Source organism: Pleurodeles waltl, chromosome 5, assembly GCF_031143425.1.
Source record: "Pleurodeles waltl isolate 20211129_DDA chromosome 5, aPleWal1.hap1.20221129, whole genome shotgun sequence".
Lineage (NCBI taxonomy): Eukaryota > Metazoa > Chordata > Amphibia > Caudata > Salamandridae > Pleurodeles > Pleurodeles waltl.
Window position 1 is genome coordinate 405,251,460 of NC_090444.1, and position 16,623 is coordinate 405,268,082.

The 16,623-nt window shown below is 47.2% G+C and overlaps 1 protein-coding gene across 1 annotated transcript in view; it reads right to left on the minus strand.

The window, feature by feature from the left end:
* MCM8 (minichromosome maintenance 8 homologous recombination repair factor) overlaps positions 1-16,623 on the minus strand; it is a 376,705-nt gene that overhangs the window by 235,486 nt on the left and 124,596 nt on the right. Inside the window, exon 9 of the mRNA XM_069234156.1 lies at positions 15,221-15,372. Coding sequence (XP_069090257.1) covers positions 15,221-15,372 — 152 coding nt within the window. The remainder of the gene's footprint in view (positions 1-15,220; positions 15,373-16,623) is intronic.

Below are 16,623 nucleotides of genomic sequence, written 5' to 3' on the forward strand. Positions count from 1 at the left end.
AAATGAGTTGGTACTTGATAGTACAGATATGATCACACAGTGGGAATCATTGCTCTAATATTTAAGTGAGGGCGCCAGAGGGCATACAATTTCTACCAATTTTGTATTGACCCATGTATGTCTGGCTCCTATTTTGTTTCATATCCTCTGGTATAGACAGTTTCACAGCTCCAGTGGCTCTGTTCCTCAATCGTATACAGTCATACTGCTCCAGTGATTCCAAAGGCTGATAACACTGATATAAGGCAAATGGCTAATGTCTTCATTGTTCAATCAGTGAAAAGCGTGTTCTACCTATGTCAATCAGTTACATTGGAAATAATGTCAGGGAGATTAAATGGACCTCAATCCCTGAATTGTTGCCTACTATAAACATAGATGTCTAACCTGGAGCAATAAATGATTCTTAACATTAAGAAACAGTACATTTGTTTTAAATTGACCTTGATATCTTGTGTGGTGTGCTGATATTTGTGGTAGTTCCCTTATAATACATATATCGTACATACCCTACAGGATTAATTATTTGGCAATCATGAAATACACTTATTCTTCAGAGTGCATACATGCAAGACTTAGGACCTAGAGAAACTAATATTCTGAATAAAGAAGACAGCTAATGGGGTGTGTATGGATGGTCAAATTATTATTATTATTTTAGTAGCTGCTGACATTAGTTGCACTAACAAAAATAGAAAAGCAGCAGAGAATCATCTATTTAGTTGTCCTGTAAGCTAAGTGAAAGCATATTTTGGAAGTTGGAAACATTTGCTTGAATCTTTAACACTTCTCTGAGACATTGGTGGTCATTATAACCTTGGTGGTCAAGTTACCGCCAAGCTTAACGTTGCGGTATCACCGCCGACAGGCTGGCGGTAATGACTGCCAAATAAGGACCATGGCAGTGATCCCTCACATAGACAGCCAATGTACCACACCAACTGCCAGCGCAGTACGAACACTGAACACGGCAGCAGCCATCTACAGGCAGGTGGAAGACAAGGATCCGCCAACCATATAGTGACATAGCACACCGCCAGGATTTCCGGGGCAGTAGCAACAACACCAAAAGCCTGGCGAAACACAACATATAAAAGGAGACATTCACCTCCAGGGACACACAGAGTCGGCGGCCGCCATGGAACCCGAACTGCAAGTCTTCCTGATGCTGTACCACGCTATGGCCGTCCTAGATTACCAACGCCGACGAAGACGACGACGGGGAGTACAGCCGCCTAGCACACAAGGAAGGGAGAGAGAGTGGGGCGAGTAACACACACACACACAACACACACCATACACACACACCACACACCCAGAACAAGCTGTAGAGTAAAACAACAGTAACAGAACCCTGGAGCAAAGAAAGCCAGGACACATACACTGTTCCAACCACTGTATTCCTGTTGGATGAATACTCAAAATTAAAAAAACATACAGACCTGCATATATACATACATGCAGGCCCAAAGGCCAGTCCAAAGTCACACATGTCCACATGGTAAAGTCCAAGCCCCAACTTGATTCCTGACAACATCGGGACTCCGCCGTTCAGGGGCATCATGTTGCAAAAGGGCAGGCAACTCAGGGGGGGATGGGGTAGCATAACATGGGAGGGGGCTCCTTGCCCACTGGTTCTGGAGGGGGCTCCTTGCCAACTGGTTCTGGAAGGGGCTCCTTCCCCACTGGTTCTGGATGGGACTCACTGCCCACTGTTTACTGAGGGGGCTCCTTGTCCTCTGGTTCGGGATGAGGCTCCTTGGACACAGTTTTGTGAGGGGCCTCCTTGTCCTTGGTTGTAGGTGGGGCCTACTTGGGCTTAGTTCTGTGGAGTGGGGGTCAGACAGAGTGGGTGAGGACAAACATGATGTGTGGAGGGATGTTGTGGTGGTGCCTGCAAGTGAGGTGGGTGTGCTGCATGATGTGGTAATGGTGGTGGTGGTGGTGGTGACTGTGCATGTAGTGCGTGGGGTGCATGTCTGCGGGTCTGCTGCTCTGGTGACTGTGGGCAAGGCTGTGCATGTGGCAGGTTCAGGGACAGTGCATGCAGGTGTGAGTGAGGATGTGACTGTGAGGGAGGAGGAGGAGGGGGAGACAGTGGAGTTCGTGGAGGATGTTGTGTGTGCATCTGGGTGTTGGCTGTGTGAGTGCTTGTGGACTGAAGTGTGCCGCCTGTGTTTGTCTGTGCGAGCCTTGTGTGTTGTTTTGGGTGCATGCTTGTCAGAATGTGGGAGGGGCTGGGGGTGAGGAGACTGGGAAGTGGTAGTTGGAGGGGGGGACGGATGAAAAAGGGACAATGGCTGCTGTCTGTGAAGAGGCCAGAGCCTGAAACAATGTCCGTAGGGCCGTCAAGCCACCATGACTGCCATCCAGGAAGGCATTGCATTGCAGCATCTGCGATGCCAGCCCCTGGATGGCATTCACTATTGTTGACTGCCCTACAGAGATGGATCTCAGGAGGTCATCAGCCTCCTCACTGAGGGTAGCAGGGCTGACTGGGGCAGGGCCTGAGGTGCCTAGGGAGAAGGAGATGCCCACCCTCCTGGGTGAGTGGGCATGGGCAACTCGGTGGGGGGCTACTGGGGGGGGCGGTGCTGGTACAGGGGGTGGTGGTAGAACCTGTAGCTCGGGTGGTACCAGAGGGGTCCGCCACCATCAGAGAGCTCCCATCGGAGGAGGAATCAGAGTCAGTTGTATCACCTCCTGTCCCCGCCGGGGTGCTCACCTCGCCCTCCGTCCCACTGGTCTCCTCAGCGTCAGTGGCCTCCTGGGTCATGTGGGCTGCAGCTCCCTCACTCGCCAGTGCCCTTGCTCCTTCGCCAGATGATGCTAATGCACACATGGACAGGATGACAGAAGGAGAGGGGGGGAGAAAGGGAGCACAGGGTCAATCACAGCACCAACAGCACAAATGGCATACACATCGCTGTCACACACTGAGACTGAGAATGTGCAGTATGGACCATACTGGCATACCACTGGCCAAGTACCACAGCAGGTAGGAGCCAAACACTGCCAGCTACACACCAAATGGGACCAGTTAAGCCCTGTCTGACATGGGAAGCCAGCTACCTAGCTTTAAAAAACATGCATTTCACCCTATTAATCTAAGATGGACCACGCAGCAATGTCTGAACTTGCATATTGGGGCATCCACTGACTAGTACCCTGCACCCAAAGCCCATGCCAGGCAACAGAGACGGTTGTTAAACACACTTTACTTACCCCCCTTGTGGCTGCTATGATGCTCTCAAGTGTCCATCCAGCTCTGGGTAGGCCACTGCCAGTATGCGGGCCATCAGTGGGTCAGGTTCCGACGGGCACCCTTCTCTCGTTGGGAGGTCATCCGCATCTCGGCCTCCGCAGTCTTCCGGGCCCAGCGTCTCAGGTCCTCCCACCGTTTCCTGCAGTGGGTGCTCTGCCTGCTATAGACCCCCAGTGTCCACACGTCCTTGGCGATGGCATGCCACAACCCCTTCTTCTGATGGGCGCTGACCTGCAGAGGTAACACAAATATTGGGACAACATTAACAATCCAGCCTGTCACACATATAGCCAACAAAATGCATTATCCCCTCATCAGGCACACACATTACCCGTATCCCTGCATTAGCACTGCCACCAGCCATACCCCTCATATGACACATTGCCAGCACACAAACACATCTACATGCAGCCATGTTGCTTGCAATGTACCCATGGTGTACTCACCTCTCGGGCTGGAGGCCCATACTACTGCCCATACAGGGGTAGCACCCATCCACGAGCCACTCCAACTCCTCCGACGTAAAAGCTGGGGCACTTTCCCCACTTGCAGGAGCAATGGCAGGTTCCAGACACAGGTCACAGCAACACACACAGTGAAGATGTCATCTTGTGAAAAGTCAGGAATCAAGTGAAGTGGTAGACATAAAATGGCAGCCACGTCTGCGGCGGTGAACACCATCATCGCTGACGTTGATCATAATTAGTTCCCATACTCCATAGAAGGCCAATGAGAAATTACATGGCGGTGCAGACCGCCTCCCGTCATGACGCGAATGCCAGAGGAGTTGGGTCACTTTCACCTGTTCCTCAATACAGGACAGGCGGGTGCCATTTTCTAATGCTGGTACACATGTGCAGATTGATAAGTGCGTCATTGTAGTTTAATGTTCTCACCTATAGAATTCCAGTGTCCAACATACAAGCATGCTGTGTGTACACTGCTGTAGTGTGTTCATGGTTCCTGTAATCACTCCCTTCTTACTTTTGGGTCCCTTAGGTACCAACCACTGAGGAGGAATAGGAGGAGGAGGCAAGCAACTGTGTACAGACCCCTTGTGGACTTGGCTACACTGGAGGACAGGCACATCATACTCACCTATCATTTGGACTGGGCCACAATCACAGAGCTGGGAGCACAATTGGAGCCTGATCTGCTACTTGCTATCCGTTGCACCACATTAATAGCCCCTCTTGTGTAAGTACTCTTAGTGCTCCATTTCTTGGCAACTGGCTCTTTTCAGGTGACAGTGGGCTTGGTTTCAGAAATATCACAGCCAATGTTCTCTATTGTGCTTGCAAGGGTTTTGGCAACCTTGCTCAAACACATGTGCAGCTACATCGCATTCCCCCAGGCAGATGATTTATCCACTGTGAAGCCTGGATTCTATGCAATGAGACATATACCACATGTAATTGGGGCCATTGACAGGACCCATATTACCTTAATCCCCCCAAGGGTCAATGAACAAGTGTACAGGAATCAGAATAGTTTCCGTTCATTCAATGTCCGGATGGTATGCCTGAAAAGTACATCTCCCACATCACTGCCAAGTATCCTGGGTCAGTGTATAATGCCTTTGTCCTGAAGAATAGCAGTGTCCCACACCTGATGGCACAACTACAGAGGCACAGAGTGTGGCTAATAGGTGAGCCTGAGTCCCCACCCAATGTATGTCAGTGTATGCCTTCAGTAATCATAGCCCATGCCATTGTGCAGGGATAATGTGTGTCCCTTACTTCTTGTCGGTGATTCCGGCTGCCCAAACCTCTCCTGGCTCCTGACCCCTGTTAGGAATCCGAGAACAGGGGCTGAGAATATGTACAATGATGCTCATGGATGTACCCAGAGGATTGTCGAAAGGACCTTCGGGGTCCTGAAGGCTAGGTTCAGGTGCCTCCATCTGACAGGTGAACCCCTGTGCTACTCCTCTGAGGAGGTCTGCAGAATTGTTGTTGTGTGCTGCATGTTGCACAATTTGGCCCTCAGAAGGCATGTGCCCTATCTGCAGGAAGAGGAGGTGACAATGCAGCTGTGGCAGCAGTGGACACTGAGGACAATGAGGAGGAGGAAGAGGAGGAGGATGTGGACAACAGGTAACATATGATCCTGCAGTACTTCAATCACACTCGGGTAAGACTGTTGAACTAAACATTTCTACACTTTAGTGTTGTGCAGTGTGACTGTAGCACGTCATTACCTTTGGATCCCACCTGTCACCTATGCCTTCCCTTATTGCAGGTGTTGGTGTTGTTCCAACAGTGTACTGCTGTGATGCGTACAGACTGCTGGGACACATTTGTAGGATGGGTCAACATGTTATTGGATATTTGCACAGGATCATGCAGTTCATTACAGTTCTATGCATTGTACATTACCTGTAGATAATGCACTATTACTCAAGTTGTGTCCAAGGGTGTTTATTGGAAATTGGTATACAATGGGAAGTTCAATAGAGTGGGGTGATGGTTGGGAAAAGTCCAGTGTGGTGGGCCAGTCTGTTTGTAGCACAGGTCCAGTGTCCAAGGGGCCATAGGAAGGGGAGCAATGGCAGTTCAAAGTAGACAAGATGACACAGTGGAACACAAGGGGGACATTCAGGAGGGCCTCATTTCCTGGCAGTGGTCTTTGTCTTGGCAATTGTCTCTGGTATCTGTCTGGGTCGCAGGGACTGTTTGCGGGGTGGTTCATCTTCTGCAGGGGGAGGGGTGCTAGTGGCCTGTGGGTCCTGTAGCAGGGCCTCCTGTCCACTAGCTGCAGCAGATGTGGAAGGCTGGTCAGTACACTGTCTAGTGGAAGGGGCCCGCTGGTGTGCTGTGTAGTCCCTCATAATGTTCGCCATGTCACCAAGCACCCCTGTAATGGAGACCATGGTGGTGTTCAGGGCCTGCAATTCTTGCTTGATCTCCTGGTGGTGTTCCCCCTGCAGCCACTGGTTCTCCTGCTTGATGATCCCGAGAACATTAGTAAGTGCCTCCTAGGCAGTCGGTTCCCTGAGCCTGTCCTCCCCCTGGCGCACAGCTTTCCTCCGACCGTCCCTGGCCTCCTGTGTCCCCTAAACGGTGTGCCCACTGCCACTGACCCCTGGACCTGTGATGTGTGGCCTGGGGTCCCTGTACAGGTGGGCACACTGCTGATTGACGTGTCCTGGGGGCAGAGGTCTGGGGATGTTGGGTGGCTTCTGTGGTGTTGGATACTGAGTGGGGAGGCTCTGTGGTGGATTGGGTGTGGGCTGGGGTAGCCGACTGACCAGAGGCCCCTGATAGGCCAGGGAGTTCATCCAGATTCTGAACTCCACAGTTGCTGTCATCACTGGGGGCATCTTCTGGCGGGAGACTGGGTAGCCGTGGCACCTCCTCGCCGCTGAGATTGTCTGGGGCACCTGTGTAAGTGGTGTATTTTGCTACATGTCTGTGACATATTCTGCATCTCTAGCTTCCCCTATATTATTGCTGTTGCCCTGCCACCTTTGTTCGTATACGGTGATGGACTGTGGGTTTGTTAGTTCTCCATGCTGTGCATGCATTGGTGGAGGGTGTACATGCAGGGCTGGAAGGGAGGTGTATGCAGTGGGTATGGCATGCAGGGCTTGGCATTTAGGTTTGTTGATTGTGGTGGTGTACTGTGTGGGATGGAGTGGGATGATGGGAATCAGGATGGGGGTCGAGATGGCATGCAGGTATGGTGGGGTGATAGGTAGTAAATGTTGACTCACTAAGGTCCTGTCCTCTAGCAACTCCAGTAAGTCCCTCAGGATGCAGGATTGCCAAGACTTGCTTGTCCCATGCTGTCAGCTGTGGAGGGAAGAGGTGGGGATCCACCGCCAGTCCTGTGGATAGTGAGCTGGTGCTTTGTTGCTATGGAACGCACCTTTCCCCGTAGGACGTTCCACCTCTTGCTTATGTCGTCCCTTGTTCATGGATGCTGTCCCACGGCGTTCACCCTGTCCACGATCCTCTCCCATAGCTTCATCTTCCTGGCAATGGATATCTGCTGTACCTGTGCTCCAAACAGCTGTGGCTCGACCCTATTTCCTCAACCATGACCCGCAACTTCTCATCAGTGAAACGGGGGTACCTTGGTGGGAACATGGGTGTTGTGTGGTGAATGTAGTTGTGCAGGGGTGATGTGTGATGTGGTGGGGTGTGTGGTGCATGTCAGCTGAATTGGTAGTTGTGATATGTGTGCAGTTCTCTTTTGGAGTGTCCTCGCAAAGTGTAGCCGTCTTGTCTTTGCAGAGGTTTGTGGATGATGGGGGTGTGTGTTTTATAGTGCTGTTGGTGGGTGTGTGTATTTGTGTCAGTTGTGGGTTTTTTGTTCTGGCCAATATTGTCTTGTTTTGTTTTGGGTGGTCATATCTGCCGCGGCGGTACCGCCAATGGTTTACCATCGTTGAATGTCCGCTGTGGTGATTCATGGGTCATTATTTGGAGGGCGTTGTTTTGGTGGCATAACGGTATGGGTGGTAGTTCCGCTAGTTTATCACGTTCAGTGGGTCTGCCAGATTTGTGGTTATGGCTGTTTTCTGTTGGTTTTGTGTGTGTGTGTCATGATCTGGCAGACGGATGTTCGCCTCTGCGGAGGTGTGCTGGTGGCAGTCACCGCAGTGGAGTTCGGAATTTACCTCCAATGTCATAATGAGGGCAATTGTTTGCTTCTTCCAAAACAGATATAAAAGAATGAAAGGCAGCTCTCTCTCCCCTCTATAAAGAGAATCATTGTGCAGAAGGGTATAGGGACATGGGGATTTGAGAGGGACAGACAAGAAGAATGACTGCTCAAGGGGATATGCCAGAGCGTCTTTATTCAACTGCAGGCCAGATGGATTTCTGAGGAGTCAGGTTATAGGTATATGGTTTGGGAAAAATTAGAGAGATTAATAATCAGTCCGCTCATATAATATACAAGAGGCTGATGACATATACATCCGTTTTAGGATGAACTAGACAAATTTATGACAAGTAACAGTATTATGTGATGTAATAAGCCGTAGGTTGTCCCACTGTATGTTTTGTTTTATGGAATGATTGCTAAGGATACCTTAATAATTACCATACATAAAATGTGTGTGATGAACTACTCACTGTAAAACTGCCAAAAGCTACTATTTCTAGGGGTCAAGGTGAAAAGTTCATGCATATATAAATAACCCCCTGCAGATAAGTTTCTGTGCTAGGACGGCTTCTATGCCATGCTCTGAAGCATCTGTCTGCACGATTAATTCTTTGGAGTAGTCAGGGGCCTGGAGCACGGATGCTGTGCATATGGTTTCCTTCAGGGAGTCAAAGGCTTTCTGATAAGCCTCTGTCCAATTCACCAACCTAGGTTGCTTCTTGGATATGAGTTGTGTTAAGGGGGCCACTATGGTGCCATAGCCCTTAACAAATCTGCGATAATACCAGATGAGACCCAAGAAGGCCTTCATCTCAGTCTGGGTTCTACGTGTTTGCCAGGCCTTGATTGTCTCAATCTTGGCCTGATCGGCCTAAACCTTGCCACCACCTACTAGGTGTCCCAAGTACACCACGGAACCCTGTCCAATCTGGCACTTACTGGCCTTCATGGTCAGGCCTGCCTGCTGCAGGGCCTGAAGCACCTCCTTGAGGTGGAGCAGATGTTCCTCCCAGCTGCAACTTTAGACGGTAATGTAGTCTAGATAGGCTGTGCAGAACGCATCTTTGCCAGCTAGGACCCCGTTAACCAACCGTTGGAAAGTAGTGGGGCATTTTTCAGTCCAAAGGGCATTATTCCGAACCGTTAAGGACCCTCAGCAGTAGAAAAAGCAGATCTCTCCTTAGCCCCCTCAGTCAAGGCGATCTGCCAGTATCCTGACGTGAGATCAAAGGTACTGAGGAATTTGGCACCCCCTAGCCTGTCTACGAGCTCAAGTGTGTGAGTCCATGGGTGAGGGAGAACAGGGAAGAGAACTGTTACACTAATTGGTAGCAGTTTCCTCTCCGATGATCTAGGGTCAGAGAGATTGACACTCTCCACTGACCCATCGCCTTCATTGGCACAGAGGTGGTCAGGGAGAGGTTCACTCTCCTGTTCCATACCCTCATATGTCACCAGAAGCATGCTGACCTCAGACCTCTCAAAGTGAGGCTTCAGTTGGTTCTGATGGAGCACCCTCAGGGGGTTTCTAGTGGACTTGAGGTCCACTAAGTAAGTGGCTTCCCCCTTCCGTTCCTTGATCTCAAATGGGCCACTCCAACAGTCCCGGAGAGCTCTAGGCTCTACTGGCTCCATTACCCAAACTTTGTCTCCAGGTGAGAATTCTACCAGGGTGGCCTTCTGGTCATACCATTGCTTCATCACCTCTTGACTGGCCATGAGGTTGCTCTTGGCCTGCTTCCAGAAGCGTTGCATATGGTTGCGGAGGGGAGGGTTCCTGGAAGCTCTCTCCCACACCTCTTTCACTATGCTTAGGGGTCCCCTGAGAGGGTACCCATAGAGAGGTTCATAGGGGCTGAACCCCAACCCTTTCTGGGGCACCTCTCTATAAGCAAAGACAAGGCATGGCAAGAGGACGTCCCACTTACGCCTCATGGCCTAGGTAGGCCTGTGATCATGCCTTTCAGGGTTTTGCTGAACCTTTCCACAAGACCACTGGATTGAGGATGGTAAGTGGGGGGGTGAACCGGTAGGTCACCCCACACACATCCTACATGGACTTCATGTACGCGGACAGGAAGTTTGTGCCTCTGTCAGACACAATCTCTTTGGCAGGTTGCAGGGTCTTGTTCAGAGTGTCTGTCCCAGGAAGTGTCAGAGTTGGTGGGGTCAGGGACCCAGTTTATATACCAAAAAGTGCCTTTGAAGTGTAGGAGACTGCAAAGAGTGGTTTTGAAGTGCACAAGGTCCTGTTTCAGTACAGGTCTGTCTGCAAGGGTCCCAGTAGGGCAGTGGTTCCCAACCTTTTGATTTCTATGGACCCCCACTTTAACATTAACGGAACCCAGGGACCCCCACTGAGTCATCATTGGAATCAGGGGACCCCCTGCCTGAGTCATTACTGGAAGCTGGGAACCTAATTTGTCAATATTTGTTAATATTTTTAATTTAATTTTCTAGGCTCTCGCGGACCCCCTGAGAAGGCTTTGCGGACCCCCATGGGTCCCCAGACCGCAGGTTGGGAACCACTGCAGTAGGGGGTTTGGCAGTCTATTGTGTGAGGGCAGGCCACTAGCCTTTGAAATGTAAGTGTCAGGCCCCTCCACCCTTCCATCCCAGGAACACCCATTCAATGTGCAGATGAGTGCAGGTGTGACTGAGTATACTCTGTTTGTGGTTGTCTGGGTGAAATGCACAAGGGAGCTGTCAACCAGCCCAGCCCAAACGCGGATTGGAGACAGGCTGTATGGCACAGATGGATGGTAAGTGCAGAGAAATGCTCACTTTCTAAAAGTGGCATTTCTAAAATAGTAACATAAGATTCAACCTTACCAATAAGCAGGATTTTGTATTAGCATTCTGGCCATACTAAACAAGACCTGTTTACCCCTTTCTGATCAGATTCTAATGTTAGCCTGTGAAAAGAGCAGACCTCACAGCAGTGGAAGACAAATTTAGGGGTTTTCCACTACCAGGACACGTAAAACACACAGATATATGTCTTGCCTTTTACCTCCACAGCACCCTGCCCTATGGGTTACCTAGAGCCTACCTGAGGGGTGACTTATATGTAGAAAAAGGGAAGTATAGGTTTGGCAAGTACTTTTAAAAGCCAAGTCAAAATGGCTGTGTAACTGCACACACAGGCCTTGCAATGGCTGGCCTGAGACATGGTTAAGGGGCTACTTATGTGGGTGGCATAACCAGTGCAGCAAACCCACTAGTAGCATTTGATCTAAAGGCCATGGGCACATGTAGTGCACTTTACTAGGGACTTACAAGTAGATCAAATATGCCAATTGGGTATGAACCAATGTTACCATGTTTTAAGGGAGAGAGCATATGCACTTTAGCACTGGTTAGCAGCGGTAAAGTGTGCAGAGTCCTAAAACCAGCAAAAACAGTGGCAAAAAAGTGGAAGGAGGCAGGCAAAAAGTTGGGGGATGACCACCCTAAGGCTCTCTCAGGTCTAACAATAACTTTGCAGTTTTATATAATCATTGTTTTCACCTCATAGTGACATCACTGCATGGTACGATTTGTCATTTTCAGCTGTTCATTAGCATAATATTGTAGATTTATAGAATGATTGTTTTAATTGTTTTCACCTTACCATAGTGGCATCCATGCATGGTAGGATTTAGGTAATCATCTACAAAACAGAGTTAACAAAACAAGCGCCAACAAAAGTCCCATCCTACGTTCTCGCTTCCTTACCCTCATCTAATATGTGCATGTTTCTTTATGAAAAACCTGCCATAAGCTCTGCTATCTGGAACGTTGACATCGTGGGATAGACATTGAGGGAATGGCGATGGAGGGCCTTACCAATCAGGGCTGCATCCTACCTGCCCAGAGTCTAAATAATTCCGAAATCTCACATGCAACCAGTGATTACTACATGACGCTTTGTTGTTTGCTCAACATCCCTTAATAGCCTAATGAAACTGTACACCTGCATTGACCCAAAAGATGCTTTAGAAATTAGAATGAGCTTTTTTAACTGTTAGAAATGGGGTCTTTGGTTGACAGTCAGGTTACTCCCTGTTCAAGCAAGGACCCTCACTATAGTCAGGGTAAAAGAGAATCACCCTCAGCTAACCCCTGCTTACCCTCTTGGTAGCTTGGCAGAGCAGTAGGCTTAACCTCAGAGTGCTAGGTGTAAAGTATTTGTACCAACACACACAGTAACTCAATGAAAACACTACAAAATGACACAACACCAGTTTAGAAAAATAGGAAATATTTATCTAAACAAAACAAGACCAAAACGACAAAACAATCCAACATACACAAGTCAAGTTATGAATTTGTAAAGATTAAACTCCAAAAATAGCGCTTAGAAACAAAAATGCTTCGATGAGATGTTAACACGGCGTCGTGACGGAGTCATTCCCAACAAGCCGACACCAGCGGCGCCGGACACGGAGTCGTGTAGACCCCCAAGTACAGTACCTTTGGTGAAGAGTGAAAACAAGCCGATGCGCGAAGTCGGGGATCGCGCCGTCTGTGCGAAACGTTGAATCCGTGCACTTTGAGCGGCGTCGGTCACGACGTGGTGCGGCGACTTCCACGGAGTCGCGGACTTCAGCGGGGCAGCAGCGGCGTCAGGCCTGTGAAGAGCGTCGCGTTCCAGCGAAGGTCACGGCGTCGGGTGCAGGCGGCGTTACTGGATTCAGCAGCGGCGTCGGTCCGGAGTCATCCGATTTCCTTGGATTTCCACCAGCTTTCCTTTCAAGGGCCCAGGGACTGGAATGGGCACCACTTGTCAGAGCAGGAGTCTCTCCAGAGACCCCAGGTGCTGGCAGAGAGAAGTCTTTGCTGTCCCTGAGACTTCAAACAACAGGAGGCAAGCTCTAACTCAAGCCCTTGGAGATTTCTTCACAAGATGGAAGGCACACAAAGTCCAGTCTTTGCCCTCTTACTCTGGGCAGAAGCAGCACTGCAGGAAAGATCCACAAAGCACAGTCACAGGCAGGGCAGCACTTCTTCCTCAGCTACCAGCTCTTCTCCAGGCAGAGGTTCCTCTTGGTTCCAGAAGTGTTTCTAAAGTCTGTAGATTTGGGTGCCCTTCTTATACCCATTTTAGTCTTTGAAGTCACCTTTCTTCAAAGGGGACTAACACCTACTTGTGAAATCCTGCCTTGCCCAGGCAAGGCCTCAGACACACAACAGGGGGTTGGAGTCTGCATTGTCAGAGGCAGGCACAGTCCTTTCAGATGAGAGTGACCACTCCACCCCTCCCTTCTAGCAGAGATTAAATCAGGAAATGCAGGTTACACCCCAGCTCCCTTTGTGTCACTGTCTAGTGTGAGGTGAAAAACAACCCAACTGTCAAACTGACCCAGACAGGGAATCCACAAACACGGCAGAGTCACAGAATGGTTTAAGCAAGAAAATGATCACTTTCTAAAAGTGGCATTTTCAAACGCACAATCTTAAAATCAACTTTACTAAAAGATGTATTTTTAAATTGTGAGTTCAGGGACCCCAAACTCCACATGTCCATCTACTCTCTAGGGGAATCTACACTTTAATCATATTTAAAGGTAGCCCCCATATTATCCTATGAGAGAGACAGGCCTTGCAACAGTGAAAAACGAAGTTGGCAGTATTTCACTGTCAGGACATATAAACCACATTACTATATGTCCTACCTTATCCATACACTGCACCCTGCCCTTGGGGCTACCTAGGGCCTACCTTAGGGGTGCCTTACATGTAAGAAAAGGGAAGATTTAGGCCTGGCAAGTGGGTACACTTGCCAAGTCGAATTTATAGTGTAAAAGTACACACACAGACACTGCAGTGGCAGGTCTGAGACATGATTACAGGGTTACTTATGTGGGTGACACAACCAGTGCTGCAGGCCCACTAGTAACATTTGATTTACAGGCCCTGGGCACCTCTAGTGCACTTTACTAGGGACTTAACAGTAAAACAAATATGCCAATCATGGAGAACCAATTACATACACATTTTAAACAAGAGCACTTGCACTTTAGCACTGGTTAGCAGTGGTAAAGTGCCCAGAGTAATAAAAACAGCAAAATCAGAGTCCAGCACACATCGACAACCTGGGGAACAGAGGCAAAAAGTTAAGGGAGACCACACCAAGGATGAAAAGTATAACAGTAACATTTTAATGCTCAATAGGGTTTATTTATCACCAATTACAGCGAGGCACATACATTACTAACCACCAAAAATGCACAACATAAATCACAGTGAGGCATCTCCACCAAATTCAAACTGAATAATTGCTTCGAACCCAGTTGCAATGAGATCCTTCACACAAGAAATTCAAACTTGACTAAACAAGACAGCAAGGGAGATGAAACTAAGAACAATGGGGTAGGTCCTTGAGGCTATGCCAATCTAAAGAAGCTACAGATAGCAGAAAATGCCTGCCTAAGAAAATATATTTTAGTTGCGCAGTTTTTCTACCTATGGCTGTCATAGGGAGTGGGATTTCCTTCCCTTTAGAAGATTTTATTAGGATTCACCCAGTTCTAATATGGCAAAGGATTTGGACACCATTGGAGGCACTTTTGAATAGAAAAATAATCACTGTACATGTTTGGATTATGCCGAGAATATCACTTGGATTTGGTGTATTAAGGTGTTCTGTAATAAATTGGGTACAGCAGAATTTCTTAGTGATCCTGTTTCCTTAAACCGAGTAAGTAAAGTAGAAATTAAATCCATTTCAATGAAATTGTTGGAGGAAGAAAGGTGTTACAAAGAATGTGGGGAAGCCTAGGGTTTAAACGCATGAAATGATTTTAATGATGATATTCAATTTTTTTGGAACATGTGTATAATACATAGCATCAATTAGTATTAATGCAGCTTAGATGCATTATTATCCACCGCCTTGTGTCATTTCCAAGAGAGAATTATTGGTCTACTGTAGTTGATAAGAGTCCTTGTAATAGTGTTTCAGAACAAAACACAGTTTACTTTTTTGTACATTTTATGAGGATCCACGGAAACGGGTTCTAATACCTCTACTGCAAAAGTACACACTGAGTAAATGCAAACCAGAAGTGATTTTCCTGTGTTCAGTTGTGTCTATATTTTTATGGCATACAGTTTTATACAAAACAATTAGGGGGGTACTGACTGATTGATTTATTGATTGATTGATTGATGACATTTTATGCAGCTATCTGTAAATGGGTAATTATGAAATATCTATATATATAAATAAATATATACATAATGTTTTATATGTTTTATTACGTTATTCATTGGGGGGGTGTGCTTCTATGGTTCTGGTAAGAAAATCGAAAAAGCTTTTGAACTAAGAACAATGTTGACGTATTTCAAGATACATACCATCTCCAGTGTTTGACACCTTTACAATTCCAGTAACAGTCACCATATCTCCCGGAACACAGCTGTCTACGAGATCTTGGACCAGCTCACACTCTATTGTACGAGGAATTCTTCCTGCCTCTCTCTGGTCATCTGACATCAGCTCCTGAACCCTGAAAATACACCATTATCAAACATGCAATTATTCTCCGTATGCAATACTCTGCTAGTCAACCCTATTGGCTACAGGTGTCTATTCCAACAATACAAACCACTGTAACTTAGTTTAGAACCTGATCAGATATGAACAGAATGTAACTCAAACCAGAAAGTGCAAGAAAGACGGCAACTTAGCAATCTGTATGCACATTACAAAAAAGAGATGAAAAAAATTCCATACCTGTAAAAGTCAAATGCATTTTTTTATTTTGAAACATTCTGCTTATTAGTGTTGCACACACTAATTAAAGATAGGGAACCGTTCTTTTCTTGCCTTATTTACAACAACAAGCAGTGTTAATCCATGACCAATGTCTCAATATTTTCAATGAAAATACAATTGGTAAAGTCTAGATCCATCATCCATGATTCCAGCATTCATATTCCATCAAACAATGGACCCATTTAATACTAGGATAATGATCTATCATGCCAAGCAAAGTGAACGCTTTCTGAGATTTCTTTAAATTAGAAAAAAATACTGCCTTTCCTAAAGAAAGAATACGCCTACACTATAATGGGGACGCCGCATCATACCACTTTTTTTGTTGATTTAGCCATGCTGCACATGGCTAAACCAATGATCATCAATGATGCTGTGCAGCATGGTTAAAAACCATTGCCAAAGCCGATAAGTCCCAAAGGCAAGGCATATCAGCTTTGCCAATGCCCGTCTATTATGGTGGTTGTAATCATGCACATTACTTTAGATAAAGTTAACTTCTAAGTAACATCTCAAAGAGCGATTTCAATTGTGAAGAGTTTATTCTGTTACATACAGCATTAATACTATAGAAAGGGTGGAGCCTAGCCAGACCAGGAAAGGAGTGTCACTATTAAAAAAATAAATAACTTGCATATAAGGTAACCTGAGTCGTGCTGGAATGTCTGGATTACAATTACAATTAGGGATCAAGCGCAAATCTCACTCCTAGTTTCCAATAAGTGCTAAACACAGAAATTAAAGGAAGATTCTAGCTTGGGGCGTGCAAGAATTTTAATACATTATTCTACCTATTACCATCAAAGGTATTGTGCACCCAACATTAGCTTTCCTTCATGAAAACGGTGTGGTCGACGCTGGAGGGCTTTACTTTTGTAATAGGAGCAGAGACTGCATGTTACACAGGCAAGCTTTACTTGTGTACCCATGAGCTTTAGGAATAAAGATGGGCAACAGTTATAATAAGGAAATCACAGAATAA